The sequence below is a fragment of the Terrapene carolina genome, unplaced genomic scaffold (genome assembly GCF_002925995.2).
Source record: "Terrapene carolina triunguis isolate 2854851 unplaced genomic scaffold, T_m_triunguis-2.0 Scaffold147, whole genome shotgun sequence".
Taxonomy (NCBI): domain Eukaryota; kingdom Metazoa; phylum Chordata; order Testudines; family Emydidae; genus Terrapene; species Terrapene triunguis.
The window spans coordinates 7140946-7164195 of record NW_020664498.1 but is presented as its reverse complement, the minus strand read 5'-3'; the positions used below and the strand labels follow the sequence as shown (position 1 = coordinate 7164195).

Sequence of the window (23250 nt, the reverse complement as noted above, 5' to 3'; positions counted from 1 at the left end):
TGACCTTAAGAGCCCCTCGATGGCAAATGGCAAAAGACTCACTGTTCAGTAAATACAATGGTTACCGGGCCTGCCAAACTCACTGCATCTTAACAGTGCTGTCATAATATTTATCCAAAAAGCATCTTGTAAAAACTGGTGACCCTCTGGTCATTAATACTGCATGATGTAGAAATGGTTGCTTACTGTAATTGTGGTTCTTCAAGATGTGATGCAGACATGTATTCCAGGTAGACATGTGTGCACCCTGCAGGCCAGAGACCTTTGCCTATCAGTACTCTTAGAGGGGTGGCACTTATGTCTTATATCTGTAGCCCCTCTCTTGACTATATGAGGCAGCACCACCACCACCCCTCTCAGTTCCTTGGCATTGAAGACACTGATGCAGAGGGAACAGAGGGTGAGTTGTGGAATACACGTCTGCATCACATCTCGAAGAACCACAGTTACTATAAGTAACTATTTCTTCTTCGAGTAGATGCAGATGTATATATTCCACCAGGTAGGTGATTCACAAGCAACACCCCTCAGTTCCTTTGCACCGAACGTCCAGGGGAAGACTCTGATGCAGAGGGGATGGAGTGTCCATTGTGGAATACACATCTGTCTAGCCTTTCATCTGAGCAGGACTGAACAGTTTCATGCTTGTCTCGCCTGTTCATATCGTATGTGGATTGCATGAAGGAACAAAAGTTTCTGTGCAGACCATCTCTAGATGGTAACGTCTTATACAGAGACATGAGCACTACCCGTCTAAGAGTACTGCTAGGCAAAAGTCTCTGGCATGTGGGGCGCACCACACCCCGCCTAAAATACATGTCTGCATCACATATCGAAGAACCACAGTCTAACATATGGAGGCGTTACTCCTCCAGGGAAGAATGCGGCTTGGGGAAAAATACAGGCAAATACACAGCCTGATGCAACAGAAACAGAGTCTGCCTTGGATAAGAAGTTTGGGTGTGGTTGAAACATTACCTTGTCCTTGGAGAACTGCATGTAAGGAGGCCCCACCATCAGGGCCTGCAACCCACCCACCTTCTTGGCAGAGGTAATGGCTATCAAGAACGCAGTTTTCTGAGACAGAGGTGGCAGTGGACAGGATGCAAGAGACTCAAATGGAGGCCCCAATAGAGCTGTTAAAATCATGTTCAGGTCCCATAAAGGGACCGGCTCTTGGACCGGAAGATGTAGGTGGAGAAGTCCTCTCAGAAATCTTATCACCATGGCACTGAAACAAATTGATTTCCCTTGGATAGGAGGATGAAACACTGATATTGCTGCCAAGTACACTCTCAGAGAACTGGGAGCCAAGACTGATTTCTAAAGGTGTAGCAGGTACTCCAAGATGTCTTGGATGGAAGTCCCCACCAGGTGGGCCCCACTTAGCTTGCGCTTTACTCTTATTTTCTTTTGTAACTAATTCTGAAGTTTATGCATCATCACTTGCAATCACTTAAAATCTATCTTTCTGTAGTTAATAAACTTATTGTTTTATCTTAACCAGTGTGTTTGGATTGAAGTGTGGGAAACGCCATTTGGGATAACAAGGCTGGTACATGTATCATTTTCCTTTGATTAAATGATGGACTCCCTATGAGCTGGTACTGTTCAGAAGGGTACTGAGCAGTACAATACACACATTTCTGCAGGAACCAGGCTGGGCCTAGAGAGCTTGCGGGTGTTTCTCTGTATGTAATTCATGATTGACTGGTCAGAGTGCTCATTATTTAGCTTGGAGTGAATCTGCAGGCTGAAAGCTGCATGAGCAGGCGAGAATTGGCTGTTCTGACAGCAAAACAGCGTAAAAGGCACCCCAGGCTAGAGAGTTAAGGGGACACAGCTGTTCAACTGTCCAGATTGTACCCTGGGTAATGTTACAGTCTAAAGCAGGCCTCGCTGATTTCTCTAACAGATAAAGTTTTATGATAGTTTTCTCTGGATCTAGCAGCTCTTCAGATAAGGACTTGCAATCCTTAAATGTTCCCTAACATCTCACTCACCCAGGCTGTATAAACAATTGGCAAACATGAAGAAGTGCTGTATGGGTTTGTGGGATTTTTAAAAAATGGTATGAAAATTATGGGCTATGGATGGCATTATAGAATAGAGATAATAGCCCCCAGCTCCCAGAGATCTCTAGTCAAGTCGTTTCTATCCGACAACACATTGCAAAAATTTCCCAAAAGGCATTGTGCCAGACAGTGGGGTGTGGCACAGTGGGATACCTACCTACCACTGCACTTTGCATCGACACAAGCACTGCTGGTGAGTACACACAGCTCTGACACAAGCAGACAAGTTTGAATGCGCATGAGCGATATACTAATTTTGGCAGCTGTACACCCATGTAACTTGAATCGATCATAGTTCGTAGTGTACACATAGCCTTGGAGTGAGCATTATTAAGGTGCATAACAGTTCCACATGACAAACATTTAAAACCTCAAAAATTTTAAACAGACATGTGGAGATCTCCCTACTTGGAAAAAAACAAATCACATAAAAAACACTATTAAATTAAAACCCATCAAATACTACAATATACCCTAACTATCACTAACTAAACTATTTATAGATAAACTATTGTGTGAGTGGATGAGATGGCACTGTCAGTTGGCGTCATCTCACAGCCAAATGTGGTGAAAGGAACTGAGGGTCAGTTGGTCACTCCATCCCCTTTTATAACCTCATAGGGGAGGAGCTTGAGGCTATGCAGGAAGCAGCTTCAGCCAACGGACACGGTTGACTAAAGCATTCTGATCTCCAGTGCATGTGGCACCAGATATGGAGCACATATAGACAAGCACTCGAAGAATGAAACACTACAAGGGAAGAATATGGATAACAAAGAGAAAAACAGTACACACTGATTGGAATAGTAGTCAGGCAGGTGAAAGGAGTATACCTAATCCAGCTAGAAAGCTGGGTGAGGTTTGAGGGAAACAACTGAAATGCCTGAAAATGAATGCAAGGCGCCAGGACAATAAAACGGAGGAACTGGAACTACTGGTGCAGGAGGCCAAACTGGATATTATAGGGATAAGAAATCATGGTGGAATAGTGCTCATGACTGGAATACAGGCATTGAAGGATATGTGGTGTTTAGGAAAGATAGCAATAAAGGTAAAGGTGGAGGGATAGAGTTCTATATCAACGATGCAGTAAATTGTTAAATACAATATGATAGTATAGACAAAACTGAATCTGTTTGAGTCAAAATCACTTTGGGGAAGGATTGTAAAAGAGGTTCTATTAGGATAAGGTTGGGGTATGCGACAGATCTCCAGGGCTGGACTCAGATATGGATAGAGAGCTCATATTATTAGAGAGATAAATACTTTGGGGAATTGTGTCATAATGGGAGACTAACTTCCTGGATAGGGATTGAAAAATAAATGTTGCTAATGCTGATATGGCCCAGTTATTCTTGGACGTGATAGACGACAGTTTTCATTATCAACTTGTCACTGAATTAACAAGAGGTGATGCAATTTTATACTTGATTTTGATAAGTAGTGAGGACTTCATAAAAGAGCTGGTCATAGGAAATAACCTTGGATCGAGTGATCAGAACCTTGGATAGAGTGATTCAGTTTAAATTAAATGGAAGGATAATCAAAAGCAGGCATCAACTATGGTTTTTCATTTCAAAAGAGAAAACTTTGGAAAATTAAGGGAGTTAGTTAAAGAAATCAACTGGGCTAAAGAGCTCAAAGACTTAAAGATGGAGGCGGCTTGCAATTTCTTGTAGGGAAAGACTCCAGACCCAGCTGGATGAATAGCCACCTCAAAAAGGTTATTAGTAGTAAGCAGAGAACCTTTAGGGAATGAAAGCGACATCTTGGAGGTTAGGAAATGTGGGAATAAATGTGAATTAGCTCTTGTCAAGGAGATTAAAATAAATACGATTATTTTTTAGAGGGAAGGTAGGTGAGATATCTTTTATTGGACCAACTTCTATTGGTGAGAGAGACATACAAAGAGCTCTTCTTCAGGTAAGCTCAAAAGCTTGTCTCTCTCTCACCAACAGAAGTTGGTCCAATAAAAGATATTACCTCACCCACTTTGTCTCTCTAATATTCTGGGACCAACATGGCTACAACAACACTGCATATGACTTTTTTAGTTTATAAATAAAAAGAGAATAAGGAAGGATGAGGTCGGGCTGCTATGTAGCACAGATGGGAAGGAGATTAAAGATATTATATGTATGGCCCAAAAACTAAATGAACACTCTGCCTCGGTTTTCAATTAAAATGAGAACATGGATGGGCATGAAGGCAATTTGGCTGATGGAAATGAGTGTACAGAAATGGAAATTATCACATCTGAGGTAGAAGAAAAATGTAAAGAATTTAATGCGCTCAAATCAAGGGGACTGGATAATTCCATCCCAGAATATTGAAAGAACTGGCACATGAGATTGCTAGTCTGGTAGCAAGGATTTTTAATCATTCTATCTATCTGGGAGGTAGTACCGTATGACTGGAGAATAGCTAACATCACACCAATAACCTAGGCATTTATAGAACTGCTGGTTTGAGCTCAGTAGCCTGCAAGTCTTGAGAACAAATAGTGAAGGAAAAGACAGTTACCTTTTCCGTAACTGGTGTTCTTCAAGATCTGTTGCTCATGTCTATTCCACAATAGGTGTGCGTCCTCGCCATGTGCACCGGTGACGGAAGTTTTCCCCCTAGCAGTACCCCTAGGGGAGCGCTCTAGCGACCCCTGGAGTGGCACCTCCATGGCGTGGTATAAGGGGCACTGCACGCTCCCCCCACCCTCAGTTCCTTCTTGCCAGACAACTCTGACAGAAGGGAAGGAGGGCAGGATGTGGAATAGACATGAGCAACACATCTCGTAGAACACCAGTTACGGAAAAGGTGACTGTCTTTTCTTCTTCGAGTGACTGCTCATGTCTATTACACAACAGGTGTGCGTGCTCGCCATGTGCACCCATGGCAGAAGTTTTTCCCCTAGCAGTACCCCTAGGGGAGCGCCCTAGCGACCCCTGGAGTGGTATAAAGGGCGCTGCACGCTCCTCCCACCCTCAGTTCCTTCTTGCCAGACAACTCCAACAGAGGGGAAGGAGGGCAGGATGTGGAATAGACATGAGCAACACATCTTGAACAACAGTTACGGAAAAGGTAACTGTCTTTTCTTCTTCGAGTGATTGCTCATGTGTATTCCACAATAGGTGATTCCAAGCTATATCTGTTGGAGGTGGGTAGGAGTTCACAAATTCTCGGGACTGAGGACAGCTCTGCCGAACCCAGCGTCATCCCTCGTCTGGGAGACGATCGCATAGTGCGAGGTGAACGTGTGAACTGAAGACCACATGGCAGCCCTACAAATGGCCTGAATGGGGATGTGGGCCAAAAAGGCAGCCAACGAGGCCTGCACCCGAGTCAAGTGCGCCTTCACAATTGGTGGTGGAGGGATTCCCGCCAGGTCATAACAGGTACGGATGCACGAGGTGATCCAGTTGGAGAGCCGCTGAGTGGAGACTGGCCGACATTTCATGTGCTCGGCCAAGGCAATGAACAGTTGCGAGGACTTTCTGAACGGCTTAGTCCGCTCCAGGTAGAAAGCCAGAGCCCGTCTCACATCCAGCGTGTGGAGGCAGCGCTCCTCACTGGACGCATGGGACTTGGTGCAGAGGACCGGCAGAAAAATGTCCTGACCCATGTGATAGGTGGAGACCACCTTCGGGAGGAATGAGGGGTGTGGGCGGAGCTGGACCTTATCCTTATGAAACACTGTGTTCGGGGGCTCGGAGGTCAGGGCCCTGAGCTCTGAGACCCGCCTAGCCAACGTGATCGCAACCAGAAAGGCCACCTTCCATGAGAGGTGTGACCAGGAGCACGTGGCCAGCGGCTCAAACGGGGGCCCCATGAGACGGGCCAAGCAGGCCCGTAGCAACAAAGAACGTGGCCCCCTCCGAACGGTGGCCCCCTCCGAACATATGTCCGGGCGGGGCCCCTTACAATGCAGAAACTGGAATGCGGTATTTATTTTGCCACTTTTAGGGGCCCCCTTCCTTGCGGGGCCCCCTCCGGTCGGAGGGCGCTTGCTACGCCTCTGGGGCCAACACCAAGTTTAGGTCCCACTGCGGGACTGGGGGCCTAACATGTGGGAAGAGACAATCCAAACCCTTAAGGAATGGGCCAGTCATAGCATGGGAGAATACCGTGTGGCCCTGCACCAGCAGATGGAAGGCCGATATGGCTGCCAGGTGCACCTTGACTGAAGAGGGCGCCAGGCCCTGGGCTGTATGGTGAAGGAGGTAGTCCAGGATAAGCTGGATCGGGGCGGCCACCGGGGAAACGCCCCGCTCGTCCGCCCATCTGGAAAACCGAGACCATTTTGCCAAGTAGGCTCAGCACATGGAGGGCCGCCTGCTTTCTAGGAGGACGCACTGAACTCTTTCCGAGCACGTCCTTTCCTCCCTACCTAACCATTGAGCAGCCACACCGTGAGGTGGAGTGCCGATAAATTGGGGTGGAGGCGGCGGCCCTGGTCTTGGAAAAGCAGGTCCAGGCAGGACGGCCACGGTGGCGCGACCGCCAGGCCTGTGAGGGTCCCATACCAATGCTGTCTGGACCATGCCAGGGCAATCAGAAGGACCCGGGCCGTGTCCATCTTTATCTTTTCCAGGACCTTGCCAATCAGCGGGAACGGGGAAAAGCATAGAAAAACTGGCTTGACCAGGACAGGAGGAAGGCATCGGAGGTAGCGCCCCGTCCCAGCGCCCCCCGCCCAGAGCAGAACCGGGGACAGCGACTGTTCTGCCGAGTTGCAAACAGGTCCACCGGCGGAGTTCCCCACACTTGGAAAAGTCTGTGCACCACATCTGGATGGAGAGACCACTCGTGCTGAGAGGAGAAGTCCCTGCTCAAGCGATCCGCCCATGCGTCCCGGACGCCTGGCAGATGGAAGGCCTGTAGGCAGATGCTGTGGGCTATACGGAAGTCCCACAGCTTGAGGGCTTTGCGGCAGAGGATCGGGCCCCACCTTGCCTCTTGATGTAGAACATTGAGGCCGTGTTGTCCGTGAGGACCCTGACCACCCAGCCCTTCAGGTGCAAGCGGAAGGCCATGCACGCCAGCTGTACCGCCCTGAGCTCGACATTTATGTGGAGGGTCAGATCCCGAGCCGACTACAGACCTTGGGTCTGAAAGTTCCCCACATGGGCCTCCCATTCCAGGACCGAAGTGTCGGACACCAGCTCCAGCAACGGGGCCCTGCCCCTGAATGGGACCTCTTGGAGCGTGTTTCTCAGGGAGGTGATTACTGGTTCAGGTACCATGAGGACTTTGTCCATCCTGTCCCTGGCCTGGGAGAACTCCGAGACCAACTAGAGCTGGAGGGGCCTCATCCTGAGTCTGGCATGACGGACCACATACGTGCACGCCGACAGATGACCCAAGAGCTGCAGGCACGCTCTGGCTGTTGTCACCGGAAACCTTGTGACCGTGTCAATGAGCCCCTTCAGGGTCTCGAACCTGTCCGGTGGGAGGGAGGCTTTGGCCGACATGGCATCCAGGACCGCCCCGATAAACTCTATGCATTGAACCGGGACTAACCTGGACTTGGTGTTGTTTACCAACAAGCCCAAAGTGGTGCACGTGGACAGAAGAAGCGCCATGTGATCCTGGACCTGCGACCGGGAGCTGCCCTTGATCAACCAGGCATCCAGATAAGGGAAGATCTGGACCCCCCGGCGCCTGAGGTAGGCTGCTACCACCGACATACATTGGAGCTTATGCTCCAATACATCTGTTAGTCTTAAAGGTGCCACAGGACTCTGTTGTTTTTTTACAGATCCGGACTAACACGGCTACCCCTCTGATACTTGATACATTTCATGAATACCCTGGGGGCAGTGGACAGGCCAAATGGGAGAACCGTAAATTGGTAGTGTTCCTGCCCCACCATAAAATGAAGGAAGCATCTGTGCCCCCTCGAATATATGAATGTGGAAGTACACGTCCTGCACATCAAGGGTGGCGTACCAGTCCCCGGGATCCAGGGAGGGAATGATAGAGGCCAGGGAAATCATGCGGAACTTGAGCTTCACCATGTACTGGTTTAGGCCTCGCAGGTCCAAGATGGGCCTGAGCCCCCCTTTGGCCTTCGGGAGAAGTACCCCTTGCCTTTTAACTCCCCGGGTACCGCTTCCACCACTCCTAAGCCCAGGAGCCACCCCACCTCCTGCTCAAGCAGGGCCCCGTGCGAGGGGTTCTCCAGGAGGGACGGGGGGTGGTTGGGCAGAGAGGAAGTAAACTGGAGGCTGTAGCCCCGGGAGATGGTGTTGAGGACCCACTGGTCCGAGGTCAGCCGCGACCACTCTGGGAAGAAAGCACACAACTGATTGGAGAAGGGAAGCTTTATTGGGGGTGGATCCCTGATGAGAACTGGCACGGCGCCCCTGGGTGTCCTGTCAAAACCGCCTTTCCCCTGCTTGCTTGCCCTTTGAGGACCCAGGCTGGGGGGCAGGGCAAGACTGCCTCTGTGGGTGCCTCTTATAGTCCCACGACTTCTTATAAGCGGTCTCATATTTTGGGTGGTTGGCCTGAGTGGGAGTCTGCTGCAGCTTGAACTTAGGTTTAGCTGGAGCCGGAACATAGAGACCCAGAGTCTGGAGAGTCGTGCGGGAGTCTTTCAGGCCATGCAGCTTTGTATCCATTTGTTCCGCAAACAGAGCTTTGCCGTCAAACGGGAGGTCCTGCAGGGAGGTCTGCGCCTTATTGGACAGTCCAGAGAGCAGGAGCCACAATGCCCTTCTCATTGACACTGCTAAGGCCATGGACCACGTGGCCGTGGCCGCTGCATCTGAAGCTACCCGCAGGGTTGCCCTGGCAGCCGCTGTACCCTCCTCCACCAACGCTTTGAACTCCTTCCTGTCGCGCTCCTGGAAGAAGTCCTTGAACTTGGGCAGGGAGCCCCACAGATTGAACTCATACCGGCCCAGGAGAGCTTTGTGGTTCACCACCCGTAACTATAAGCTCGAGGACGAATAAATTTTCCTTCCAAAAGAGTTCAGCCTCCGCGAATCTTTATTTTTCGGGGTAGGGGCTGGCTGGCCTTGCCGCTCCCTGTGGTTGACCAACTCGACCACCAGGGAGTTAGGAGCAGGGTGGGTGTATAAGTATTCATGCCCCTTGGCGGGTACAAAATACTTGCGTTCCACTCTCTTGGAGATGGGGGCCAATGTGGCTGGTGTTTGCCACAGGGCATTTGAAATTTTTGCCACTCCTTCATGGAAAGGCAAGGCCACCCTGCCCGGTGCCGAGGAGGACAGCATGTTAAACAGGGAGTCCAAGGGCTCCTCCATCTCCTCTGCTTGGAGGTGGAGGCTTGATGCCACCCTTTTTCAGAGTTCCTGGTGGGCCCTAAAGTGCTCTTGCAGAACGGAGGGAGACAGGGCCGTAATCGCCTCATACGGGGAGGTCGAGGAGGCCGGCGCAGTACTTGGGTGTCCACCGGCACCGGAGGGTCCACCACCTGGTCAGTCTCCAGGCACAGTGCCAAGGATGTATGTCCCACCGACTCCTTCCTCAGACGTCTGGAGAGGGAGGCCGATGGTCCTTCTGAGGCTCCAGCCACCGAGCGAGCCCCCACCGGCCTTTAACTCTGTCAACTGCCCTTTGATTTATTCTCTTTCATGATGCTTCAGACAGAGCAGATGTCAGTGCTGGGCAACTTGTATGACTGCTAGCAAGCATCTTCACTCTGAAGACAGAATGAAGATGGTGATATCTGGTGCCAATATATTCTTCTCTCTTATTCCAAATGGGGCAAGCAGACAAAGTCTGCACCACTCAGTGAGTAGCCATATCCCAAACACAGAAAATAACTTGTCCTGCGCTCTAGTGTGAATGACATCACACGAATCTTTTTAACACAGACTTAAGAGATTCCTAATCCAACTTCCAGTGCCCTAAGAGTAACTCTGAGGTGCACCATTGCTTTTCCTCTGCCAGTATACAACTTGACTAGATTCATTGAACATAAATTAGTTAAAGTAAAGAAAAAGCTAGTTCTGGTGAGAAAGCAGGTGCACCAGATCCAACCACAGACTCAACAAATAGGACAGAGCAGCTACCCACTTTTAAAGATATGCTCTCGGCATTGTAAAGTGCCTGCAAAGAAGCACACTGCTCTGAGCTAAGCCAACAACTTTTACAGCTGTTAGGTGCGACCCAGGAAGTCCCTCAACGCCAACTGGCAGAGGGCATACCAAACCATAACTCACATCAGGCCTGACATTCATTGCCTCAACACAGTGTTGTCATAATCTTTAACTACAAGGCATCATGTAAGGTACGCAAATCAGTAACATGCTGGTCTTTAATATTCTCTCACGATGTATGTAACAGGTGGTGTATAAAGAATGATAGATGTGTGCTGGAAGAAGGTGTTTTGCAAGGAGTGCATAAATCCAGCCTGTCCTAGACAAAGAAATGTCATTTCACCCGCTTTCCTGCGTCTCCAGGGTAAATTGAGCCAGGTAATAGCTCAGAGGAAAAGTACATCTACATATAAAGTTAACAAAGCCATCAAGCTAAATGAGTGAAGGGGAAGACCACTTAGCTATCATGATAGAGGATGGAGCCCGCACTCCAGGAAGCCTTCCTAGCTCTTGAAATGGACAACAGACTTTGGGAAATACAAGCAGAAGCATAAAGCCATTTTGGCATCCACCACTGGGCAGACAAAACAGGCTAGAGCTCTGGTAATCTGAAAAAGGTGGATCCTTTAGCCAAGTGGGTTGAGTCTCTGGGAACTTGCTGAAGTTAAGTTTTAGTCACTAGAAAGCATGTTTTGTTTTACTTATAACCACATCTATGTCTTCTATTCTTACTTATCACTTAAATGTGTTCTTTGTTATAGAACTTGCTCTTGTTTTACTATAAAACCATCTCAGTGCTGTGTACTAAACTGAAGGGTGAAGTCCTCAGCTAAACGAACAGGTTGGTGCGTGTTCTGTCTCTTTGGGGGCAGCACATACAACTTCTGGGTATTCGAGAGCGACTGGACACTGTTTTGGGGAGACTCAGAATTGAAAGAGCTGTTGCTGTCCCCCTGCAAGGAGTAACCAGGCTGGTGAAAACCAGGGTGAGATCACTGTGCACTGAGTAGGTTGCTGGTATGTGGGCTCTAAGCCAAAGCAGCACAGCAGCAGGCAGTGCCAGAACCCCTTACTAGTCTGGTTGAACCCCCATAGCATCACAAGAGCAGCAATCAGGGCCAGCAAGTTTCATAAAAGAACAAGACTTCAGCCTAGTTTCTGATTCTGATATTCAGTATGGTCGTAACATACGAGACCTATTAGGACTCTGTCCTTCCACATACTCGGAAAAGGCACCAACACTCAACTGAATGGGAGCTCAAGATCACAGGCTAATTGCTGCCCTGAGCCCAGGCAACCTCAGTGACCCCAGCTCCAGATCAGTCAAGAGAAACTGAACAATCAGAGTCCACGTGAACTGAAGAAGATTCAGGCTACTGCAGCTGCAATGGACACCAAATGCGGCCAGCTTTAATCAGGATTAACAATAGGCCAGGCAGCCAACAAGAGGACTTGGGCAAGAAGAGAGGGCGGATTGTGGTTCACAGTGTTTCATAGGCCAGCCTTATTCTATTCTGGTTCTTACACCATGGCCATCACAATGGTATCTCTAAAGTCACAGTTACTCTAGCAAAACATACCAGGCAGCACACAAGCTGTGTGCTTTTCAAGAAGTCCAACGTCCTAATGTATCACAGTTGGAGCCTATCTACACTACAACTCAGTGAGGGAGGGCAAGCTTTCAGAGCTCTTGCATATAAAATAGGTATACTCTTCAGAAAAGAAGGAGACTGGTCTTAACCTCCCCTCCTTGGCTCTTACCCATCTCTAGGAGCTGTCATAGAAGATAGGGGATGGGGTATGTTGCCAGAGGAGTTTGGAGGGAGCCATGTAGCAGTTGAAGAGGTGGCTGCACTTTCGATGCTGGAACTCACAAGAGATCGAGCAGAACTCTGAGTCTAGAATAAAAACAATTATTTTCATTGCACATATTCAGTGGATGGACACAGATTTTAGTCCTGCTTCATTTGGGTTTACACTATGTATACAAGCCAAGAGACCTGAGATTAGTGCATTATAAGCATCATTCAAGATAAATATATATTAATGCAGAAGCTATGGCAATGAAACATCAAGGCAACAAATTGAAGTCCCAGAGGGCGATGAATTGCCAGTGTTTAAAGTTGTTACATCCACAGTAACTCACCCAAATTGCACATACTGTATATTTTAAGCTGAAGTCACCTATGGCATTCGCCCTCCCAAGGCCATGCACTATAGTAATCCTCCTGGCTGGGGAGAGCTGTATATGGTTTCAGAACTGAACTGGCAAGTGGCCAGGAGATGCAAAGCTTGCACTTCCCCAGGACCTGAGGGGGTAGCCTGGGGGAGCAGAGACAGACTCAAACTGATATGACTGGTGCTCCAGCCACACCGTCTGTCGTTGCTTCCCCAGCACAACAGCAGCAATGTAGGAAGCAGATGTGCTACTCCACAGCAGGCTTTTTCCTTGTTTTGGCTATTCAGACTAAGTTCTTCAGGGTAGCGACTATCTGTCTGTCTCTGTGTGTCTGTGCAGCACCCAGCAAAACAGGGCCCTGATTCTGGTTGGGGTCTCTAAGTGCCACTGTAACAAATAATACACAGCATGCATAAGTCACAGAACAATTCCTGTATATACTCAGCACATAGTACTTCAAACCTTCCACAACACTTTACCAACCATCACAGATCTGACAGGTCACACACTGCCTGGCTAAAGAGGTTATTGTTAGCGTTTAGGGACTTCAATCCTAAAGTCACTTACACAAGCAATTTTCAGCAAATGCCAGATCTCCCTCTGCCTTTTTCCCTGCATCTGCATCACCGAGCTGTCAGCCTCCTTGATGTTATTCAGAGCCACTTCAATCTTTGGAAGCAAATCAATAATCTTCTGCTTACAGCCTAACAGCTTGCTGTAACAAAGGAGAAATCACAATCACTTTTCCATTCAGTGGGGCACAGGCTTTAGCAGAGTCAATGTGCTGCACTGATTTTACATCTTGCTATTTAAGGAAAAACTGGGTAAACATGTACTTGTCCCTCAGCATTTACATTGATAGCTGAAGGCACAGATGCACAACTGAAAGATTCTTTGGGACCATGGTGGCTCCTGGAAGCCTTCGGGTCTAATGATCAAGGTACACAGCACAAAAAGTTCAATGCAAGAAGGCTTCAGGACTTAGAATTTTCTGTATTTTAGTCTTTCTTCACAAAGACACCTCCTGCCATGGACCCCTCCACCTCAGCAACAGTCACATATGTACATGGAACTCACTTGAGGGAAGGTTCCCAGAGGAGATGTGAAATGCTTTTAGGGAAATTGTTAAGGGGTTGTGTTACAGTATGAGTCAGATGAATGCGAGTATAGAGTGTCTGCATGTCCTTGAAGGGGAAAGCAATTCTTGGGGCGGGGGCTGCAGTGCCCCACTGACAACAGATAATTTGAGGGGGATGTATAGCAAGGTTTGAGACAGATCTTCCCCTTTACTAGCTTTGAAGGTTTAGGGACAGTGATGGGAATGTGCCCTTCAGCAATCTGAATGGTCTCTGAATGAAGTTTTTGCTCTTGGAATATGAATGCAAGGGCTCTCTCTGCTCAACAGAATTAGTATGTTAAAAGGTCCCCAGCCCAGAATGACGGAAGCTGCATCTTGTCTCTGTTTTCCTCCAGAAAGGAAAGCTCTTCTGGTACCTAAGGTGTCCAAAGAGCTCCTTGAGAACTCGATCCTGGCTCTGCACAGTCTGCACGATAATCTTCACCATGTCAGTGCTGTCACTGTAGGCGTGATCTGGAAGGGACACCAATTGTCTGGTTAGCAGAGTGTTCCTCAGCAAACATTTCAGACACAAACCCACAAGTCAAAGAAGGAGTTCTCCTAACAAGCTCTGCCAAAGAAATAGAGACCTACATAAGAATACAGGAATGGCCATACGGGGTCAGACCAAAGGTCCATCTAGCCCAGTATCCTGTCTTCCGACAGTGGCCCATACTAGGTGCCCCAGAGGGAATTAACAGGTAATCATCAAGTGATTCATCCCATCACCCAGTCCCAGCTTCTGGCAAACAGGCTAGACACACCATCCCTGCCCTTCCTGGCTAATAGCCATTGATGGACCTTTCATCCATGAACGTATCTAGTTCTTTTTTGAACCCTGTTATAGTCTTGGCTTTCACAACATCCTCTGGCAAGTAGTTCCACAGGTTGACTGTGCGAAAAAAATACTTCCTTTTGTTCGTTTTAAACCTGCTGCCTATTAATTTCATTTGGTGACCCCTAGTTCTTGTGTTATGAGAAGGAGTAAATAACCCTTCCTTATTTACTTTCTCCACACTAGTCATGATTTTATAGACCTCTATCATATCCCTCCTTAGTTGTCTCTTTTCCAAAATGAAAAGTCCCAGTCTTATTAATCTCTCTTCATATGGAAGCCGTTCCATACCCCTAATCATTTTTGTTGCCTTTTTGTGACCCTTTTCCAATTCCAATACATCTTTTTTGAGATGGGGTGACCACATCTGCACACAGTATTCAAGATGTGGGTGTATCATGGATTTATATAGAGGCAATATGATATTTTCTGTCTTATGATCTATCCCTTTTTCTTAATGATTCCCAACATCATTTGCTTTTTTGACTGCTGCTGCACATTGAGTGGATGTTTTCAGAGAACTATCCACAATGACTCCAAGATCTCTTTCTTGAGTGGCAACAGCTAATTTAGACCCCATCATTTTAGATGTATAGTTGGGATTATGTTTTCCAATGTGCATTACTTTGCATTTATAAACACTGAATTTCATCTGCTATTTTGTTGCCCAGTCACCCAGTTTTGAGATATCCTTTTGTAGCTCTTCACAGTCTGCTTGGGATTTAACAATCTTAAGTAGTTTTGTATCTGCAAATTTTGCCCTTTTCCCAGATCATTTATGACCTGATTAAAAAAGAAGGGGGTTAAGTCTACTAAATCAAAAACCCTTCTCCAGTGCACGCAGTTATACTACACATCAATCATGAGCCAGTCAGAGCACAGGGGAGCTGACACTAATCACCCATCTCTCCACACACTATACAATTCCAGGCACTCTGCCGGAGCACTAATTTCCATAATGACTTCAGCTGTTTACCCATCACACAACTATGCAAAAATCCCGCCTCTGACTGCCCTTATAATATCCTAGCCACAATATTCAGGACCATCTGAATTTCTGCCACCCTCCCCACCATCACACCAGCCAGTGTAATTTAAAAAGTGGGGAAGGAGGAGCAGAGGGCATGATTAAGAATGTTAGATGCAATGGCAAAGTAGGGAAGATGCCAGAAGGTGACCATGTTTATTGTGGGCATGAGAATGAGGAATTGTAAGGACATTGGGCAAAGAAGAATACCCATAAGAGTGCATGAATCAAAAGGTAGAGGGAGCATTTCAGTGTAGCACTAACTTGACACTCATCAATGCAGTAATAATGGAAACCTGGGACTAACATGACTTGGACTTCCTTTTTGAGAGTTTGTTTAGCCCAGGATACAATTAAGTAAACAGGAAACACTTGATAAATGTTTGCAAACCTCCAAAATAATAAATGTAACAAACTAGTGAATAAAGTGTGTAAATGTGCACAAGTTGGGACAATTCCCACAGCACTCCCACTCCAGGCCTTCACCACAGCACTCCCTAAAAGTCCATCTAATTTTTGAACTAGAGGTGTAACTTCCAATTCAGAGGCATACCTGTGCTAGCTCTCATTTAGCTAGAGAGCTAAAAATAGAAGCATAGGTGTAAGTGGTGGTGGGGCAGCTAGCCATCTGAGTATGTGCCTGTCTAAGCCATAGGTATATACACAGGTGCCTAGCCCCTCCCATCACTTATGGAGCCATGGCTACACTTATTTTTTGCATGCTAGCTTGATTAGAGCTGGTGCAGACATACATTTGACTAGGTCATGGGAGTGGAATCAGACAAAGGACTGGTTACCACAGAGAGACTAATGGATTTAAGGCCTATGAGCTATTTTTCTAGACCTTTGAGAAAAAGCCAAAAAATCACTGAACCAGAGCAATGCTGATGTAAGCAGAGTCAGGATGAGCTCTACCCTGACATCTGGTGGTGAATTATGGCGAGTGTGGAAAAGAACTCCAAGGGCGGATCTTGTTTGCATAGGCACACCCACATGCCTAGCATGAGCCCACAGCAACCAAAAGTGGTTACTTTGGCTGGTGTGGGATCCCCAGTTTCTCTGTTATTGGGGCAGGAAGAATAAAGTTTTGTTACCCTGATTCTGTGAATCAAGGCCAGTGGAACTGTTGTATGACAGAAGGACTGAGTGAATCCGTCACCATTACCTAAGTAGCATTTGCTTGTCAAGGGGCATGGGTTACAAAACCCAGTGAATTGAGAGAGGTTGGGGGCAGGTATTGGTACCTGGTGGTGTGGGGCCCCTGCGTGAGCTTGAAACACCAATTGCACCTTCTCCTCTCTCCACTGTTGAATGTCAGAGCTAACTTTGATTCCCTTAGGAGTCTAGTTACAGGCTACTGAGCTGAGTTCACTTTGGGCCACTAGTGCACCAGCACTGGGGCTCCCCTACTATGAGCTGAAATCACTGTGAGCTGAAATCACAAAAGAGCTAAAGTTACTAAGAGCTGAGATCACTGAGGCTGTGTTAACTAGTGGGGGAGCCTGAATTGCTAAGCGGCTGGCGGAGCAGTTTGCGGGGACGGCTGGAGGAGCAGCTAGCCGAGTGGAGCCTCGCGGGGACGGTTGGAGCAGAGCAGAGCGGAGCTGAGCGGCTCACAGGTCGGTGAGCGGAGCGGAGCAGAGCAGCTGGAGGAGCAGCTGGCAGAGCGGAGCCTTGCGGGGACGGTTGGAGTGGAGTGGAGCCGGGCGGCTCACAGGTCGGTGAGCGGAGCAGAGCAGAGCAGTTCGTGGGACGGCAGGAGCGGCTCACGGGACAGCAGGTGGAGTGGAGCGGCTCGTGGTGAAGGCTGCGGCGGAACCCCACGGAGAGGCGGCCGGTTGGTCTCGGATCACGTAAGGTGCCCCTTAACACCCTGCGCCCCTCCCCCCTGAACTCTGGGGCTGCACTGACCAGGGACAGAGACTTTGGGGGGTTGTTGGACTTTTGGGACTTTGGTGATTCTTGGGTTGCTGGACCCAAGAGACTTTGGGGTTGTTGGACTTTTGGGACTTTGGTTGCTGGTTTCAAGAACCAACGGGAAAGGACACGGCCCAATTTCCTGGGGTGGGTCTTCGCTCATGGTTTGGTCTATGAACTCTAGTTGTGGTGTTTTCCCAATTTAATGCTATGTCGTTTACCTCATGTTATTAAACATTTTTCTGCTACACCGAGGCTCTGTGCTTGCGAGAGGGGAAGTATTGCCTCTTCGAGGCACCCAGGGGTGTGTGTAAGATTTTCCCAGGTCACTGGGTGGGGGCTCGAGCTGGTTCTGTGTCACGCTGTTGGGAAGGGACCCCTATGTACTGAACCCGGCCCTTGCTGCTATCACTTGGCCTGGCAGAAGGGTTACACTAAGAAGGACTTGACTGTTTATCCATCTGTTCCATCTCCTTCTACTAGAGTGTGAGCTTCTCGGGGGGCAAAAGCTGCCTCTGTTTTTTCTATTTGTCAAGTGATCAGCACAATGGGGCCCTCATTCCTGACTGGGAACTCTAGGTACTACTGCAGTAGGACCACCTCCACCATATAGGACACTGTTACAAAAGCTGAGCTCTTGGTGTGGTTTTAAGACAGCAGTGTCCATCATGATGATCTTGCTCAATAATTCCATACGCATGGGTTAAAAACACCTCTGGGAAGCTCTGGGAGGACGGCTGATCAGTTTCCATGAACTGAAGCATAAAATTTAGGGTAAATGGAGGGACAGGGTGTGGCTCAACTGCTTTTTGGTTGTTTTGTTTGTTCCATATCTGACTTTTGCTTTCTGCATCAAGTCTTGGTTCTACAAAGCCTGGAGCCCCGTCAGCCTCAGGCCATGGTGTTTCTCAGGGTTACCTAACCAGACCAAGGTGTGGCTTTTGCCTGCTCCCCTGACATTGTCCTAGTGGCTCTTGGCACAGGGAGAAACTTCATCCACCAGCTCCAGCCCAACCTTCTAACCAGGGCCAGGACTCCCCTACTCAGGGGAAGAGGTGTGACTCCAGCAGAAGGCTCACAGTAACTACCACCCCCATCACCAATTCACAAAAAGAACGTTTGTTCTTCCTCTCCCCTCTCTGTGTCTGTAACACTCAGGGCCATTCCTTGTAGATAGTTATCAAAGCCATGTTAGGTAGACTAGAATATCTAACCTTTCTGCCTGTATGGTTAGAGAATCAAAGAGTAAGTGCTAAATATGTCTGCCTGCCTGCATTTCAGTAGAAATCTAACAATGTGATCTAATACGCATATAGTTGCTAAATCCTGTTCCTATCTTATAATGCTTCATTACTGTATTCTATTGACTCAGAGATCAAAAGGGGATATCATCATTTAGATGGGACTGGTGGTATAAAATTATTATTGTCCTCATCTCTTCTCAAAGCTTGTAATTCCACATAGTAAACCACCTATGAACTGTTTATGAATGGCTGTTACTAGAAGTATTGTCTGTGAAAGGACCCACTGAATAGAGATCACAAACTGTCAGCTCACTTTTCTCAAAGCCCAGGTGGTAGAGTTACCTGTCAGTGCCCTGCCTGCTTCAACTATAAAGGAAACTTTAGGCCTGATCCTTTTCATCTCAGGTCTGCTTAAACTTTAACAGGGAAGATCTAATCCATAAGACTGAGGTCTCCAGGTTTACCCTGAAATTCTCATGGAAGAACTTGAACAGACTCTATACCTAGACTACCTATTGGACTGTAACCTTTTATATCCAGAAAGACTTTTACAAATCAGCAGCCTCACCATCTCGACTACAAAGCTGGCCTAAGAACTTTACACACATTTGTATGTATATTGATCTCTTAACCATATATCTCTCTTCTTTCTTTCCTTTTATTAATAAAACTTAGATTTAGTTAAGAAGGATTGGTTGTAAGCATGCATTTGGGTAAGATCTGAAATATTCATTGACCTGGTGGGCAATGTATCTGATCCTTTGGGATTGGTAAAACTTTAAGTATGGTTAGAGACCTATTAAATTCACAGCTGTGAAAAACGGTATTGCCACCCTTACTTCTGTGCTGCCTTCCCAGCTGAATGGCTGGAGAGCAGCAGCTGTTGGCCAGGTGCCGAACTCTGAAGGCAGCGCTGTCACCAGCAGTAGCACAGAAGTAAGGGTGGCAATACCGTGACCCACCCCCACAATAGCCTTGTGATCCCCTTTTGGGTCCGGACCCCAGTTTGAGAAACGCTGAATCTCAAGGACTTCACATGTTTATATTTTGCCATTTTTAAATACAAATTAATGTTTTGTTACAACACCGTGAAACTTAAGATTTAAATATCTGAAACCATAAAATTCAAGATTTTTTAAATATGACCATGAAATTTGCAAAAATGGACCATGAATTTGGTAGGGGCCTAAATATGGTGAATAACGTTTTCAGTAACCCCTCACTATTTTAGACTTGGATGTCTAGATGGGAGCCAAAGGCTGGAATGCCTAACGGGGGCTGTATTTGGCTTCTTGTAAACCAGCGCGCTACTTCAGAAGCTATTTTGTTACTGGCTTGGTGAATCTAAGGGCAGGTCTTCACTACTCGCTCAATCTATCGGGGATCGATTTATCGCGTCTCGTCTAGATGCAGCTAAATCGATCCCCGAACGCGCTCCCCGTCGACTCCGGAACTCCAGCTCGCGAGAGGCGGAAGCAGAGTCAACAGGGGAGCAGCAGCGGTTGACTCGCCGCCGTCCTCACCCCAGGTAAGTCGACCTAAGATACGCTGTAGCTGAAGTTGCGTACCTTAGGTTGACCCCGCCCCTAGAGTAGACCAGGGCTTATTATAGAATAAACCACCAGTTTGGGAGATTGTCTGTCCTATTTCTTGCAGTCTGCCCTCAGTGAAACATTCTCAGTGTGGCCCATCAAGGCACCACGGTCACATTAGAGCGTCTGTTCTTCCTCTCTCCCCTCTCATCTGTGTGTCTGCTTGGGTTTGGCCAGTGACAGTGACCTGACAAACTGAAAGCTCTGTAAGTAACACAGAAGGTTTTGACGGCACCATCCCACACTAAGATAAGAGCTAAGCAACAAGGCTGGGTTGGTGACCTACATGATTTTCTAAACATCTTAATAACTGACTGAGAAGGGTTAACAGCATGCATAGCCCTGGAGCAATTAAGCCTTAAACCACAAGACCAGAATCCTAACACTTTTTACCCTATAGCTGATGCTATGTAACACCGGACTGATTTATACGTCATGACACCTACCTCCTCTACCCCAGACCCACCTGGTCAGGGCCAGGCCAAACTGAAGGGGTGTGGCAGTTCTGACACTATATAAAAGAAGGTGTAATGAAAAGGATCACTAAACAAGTTACGTTTTACGGGCCATTTAATTTTTTGGTAGTGAAATTTATATATGATGTTATTTACACAACTCACAGACATTGCCGACATTTTCTCCACTCACCACCTATGTCTTTGGACATGCACACCATCAAACCACTCCCCTCAGCTCCCACCAAAACCTTGAGATCTTCCTCACCCCAACACTCTAAGTGTATCTCCACCCCTCCCTGCCCAGCATTCCCTCTGCCATGCTGCAAATGATAATGTAAAAAATCTGATCTTACTGTTGAAAGCAAAGATTACTTGCAGGGTTTGAGTTTTATGTAGGTCATAGAATAAACCTGTTCCATACCTGGAGGTCTTGGTTTTAATTGCTTGTATAGTTCTATGGCTTTTTGTTCACTGCAAAAAGAAGAAATCACTTCATACATGTATTCACACACACAGAAGAAACTGATCATCTGTAATATTCAAGAGTAAAAAGACTTCATATTCAAGTTTTTATTAAGATGGAGCTCATTTTTAAATGTTACTAATAGATACCCTGCCTCTTCAACATTAGGAATCCATGTCAATTCATTCCATGATAGAAGTCCACATTTCCTAGAAAGCTGTCCCCTTTTCTTCATGATTCTGTATTTATCTTGTGGATATTCAGACTAAATGGCATTAATTCTATGCTTTCTTCAATTATTTTGAAGATATTATTTATTATTTCTATAAAATCTACCAGGATTTTGTTCCCATATAACATTTAAACATTGAAGGTTTGATTTAGTAACTTTGTTAGCTTTTCTTCTGTATAACTGCCTGACAAATTCCCCATTTGCATTCACGTTTACTTGCTTGCTCTCAGTTCCATAGTGGACATTTGGGAAGAGTATGAGGAAGAGAGCACTAAAAAGGTACATTTCTTTCTCCCTTTAAAGTAAGTTTTGCTACTCGGCATAACTCAAATAACTCAAAAGCAGCTACATGTGGAAGCTTCCAACTCCGTGACAAATCCTCACTTTCCTATTTCAAAAAGTTCTGCTGTGAAAGATTATACTGACTAGTTTCTCCCATCACCCAGACCATTCATAAACCTGGAACCTCCCATTCCCTGGCTGGCCAGCCCGCCCAACCACCCTTACTCACCCCCAGAGGAGTTTCAAGGGAATCACATATTCCAGTCAAATGTCCTGTGCTTTGTCCCAATAATAATATATGTATAGAGCACCCTCCTCCACAAAAATGCTGGGGTTGCTGAGCAACCATAACAGCATTTTCTTGTTAATTACCAGAAAATACCCCAACCTCAACAAAATTAGACAGGGTGGGTAAACAAAAACAGTAAGAAAAAAAACCAACAGAACAGCAGCAACAGCAGGAGTAATTTAAAAACACCTCTGAAAAAAACAAGTTTTGGTGTTTTTTGAGTGAGAAGATGAAATGGACAGATTTCAGGAAGGAGGGAGTTCCACATGGCCACAGCCAAGGCTCGACCGCAGGCCTACTTCAGGCATGATGGTAGAACCCCTAAGCACCAGGTGGTGTGGGAGAGCAAAATTCCATTAGATAGAGGCTCAAGGAGGGAATCTTAAATATAACCAGGGCCAGTCCCACTCAGAACTTTATAAACCAGAAAAGATAACTGACTGAATCTGCCACTTAACAGGCAGCTAATGTAAAGAACACAATGCAGGCTGAATATGCTCCCAACAGCTCAAACTTGCAAGCTGTCATGTGACTGAATCTGAACGAGCTGCAAGTGGTGCATCAGCCTTGGTGGTAGCCCCACAAGAGGGAATTACAACAGCTGATTTCTCAAGATCACAAGGGCTTATGCAGCCATTGCCAGTTCATCATGAGTTAAATGAGGACAAAACCTATGCAAATGTGCATAGCTGAAAACCACATCCAACACATGAATAGAGCATGGTCAAAAACGACACCACGATAATGCACCTGAGCTTTCAGAGTACTGGGAATAGCTAAGAGACACCTTCCTCTTGGCACCCCCAAGCCAGACAGCAGACCACTACACTGCACCTGTAATGTAGGGGGAGGAGAGCTTAATAGCATTCAGCTCCCTCAATTAAGTTTTAGATGCTGTGCAAACAGGTCTGAAGATCCAGCAGTCTCTCTTGTGCCCTAATCCCAGTCCGGTGCTTCTTGGTGTGCACTGGTGCTTGAAAAATAAATACACAGAGGAGAGAAAATCTGAGACAAGGATGGAGAGAAAATCCCCACCCCATCATACCCCAGTCTGCTTCTCACCCCTGCCAGCCCCCAACCGCCAAGAGGCCAGGCACCCAGCCTGCTCTTCACTCCCTATGACCCCCAACCTCTGAAGGGCCAGGCACTCAGCCTGCTCCTTACTCCCCTCATCCCTCACTCACCAAAGGACCAGGCACCCCGTTTGCTCCTCACTCCCCAACAAGGAAGGGGTATAGTAGAACCTGATATGCAATCCCCCTGCAACTGAAGAAGTAACCTGGTTTGGTATGTTTTCAGACATTGTGAGCAGCTTATATCCCTCTGTTACTGAGGGGTGAAGTTGCTGCTGGTGACAGAGATTTGAACTTTAGGAATTGCCAAGAAAGGCTGTTCCTATGGAAGCGCTGTGACACTATGGTGACGGGTGCTAATATGAAACACTCAGCTAAAAAGGACAGTACTTTAGAGCAGCATT

At 47.1% G+C, this 23250-nt stretch overlaps 1 protein-coding gene across 2 annotated transcripts in view; it reads right to left on the bottom strand.

Annotated features, from left to right (window-relative positions):
• Positions 1-23250, bottom strand: part of LOC112106605 (inhibitor of nuclear factor kappa-B kinase subunit alpha) — a 76443-nt gene that overhangs the window by 3696 nt on the left and 49497 nt on the right. For both annotated transcript variants that reach the window (XM_026653688.1, XM_024199954.2), the window contains 4 exons: positions 20929-20978; positions 13812-13908; positions 12885-13032; positions 11900-12036 (listed from right to left, as the gene is read on the bottom strand). In XM_026653688.1, coding sequence (XP_026509473.1) covers positions 11900-12036; positions 12885-13032; positions 13812-13908; positions 20929-20978 — 432 coding nt within the window. The remainder of the gene's footprint in view (positions 1-11899; positions 12037-12884; positions 13033-13811; positions 13909-20928; positions 20979-23250) is intronic.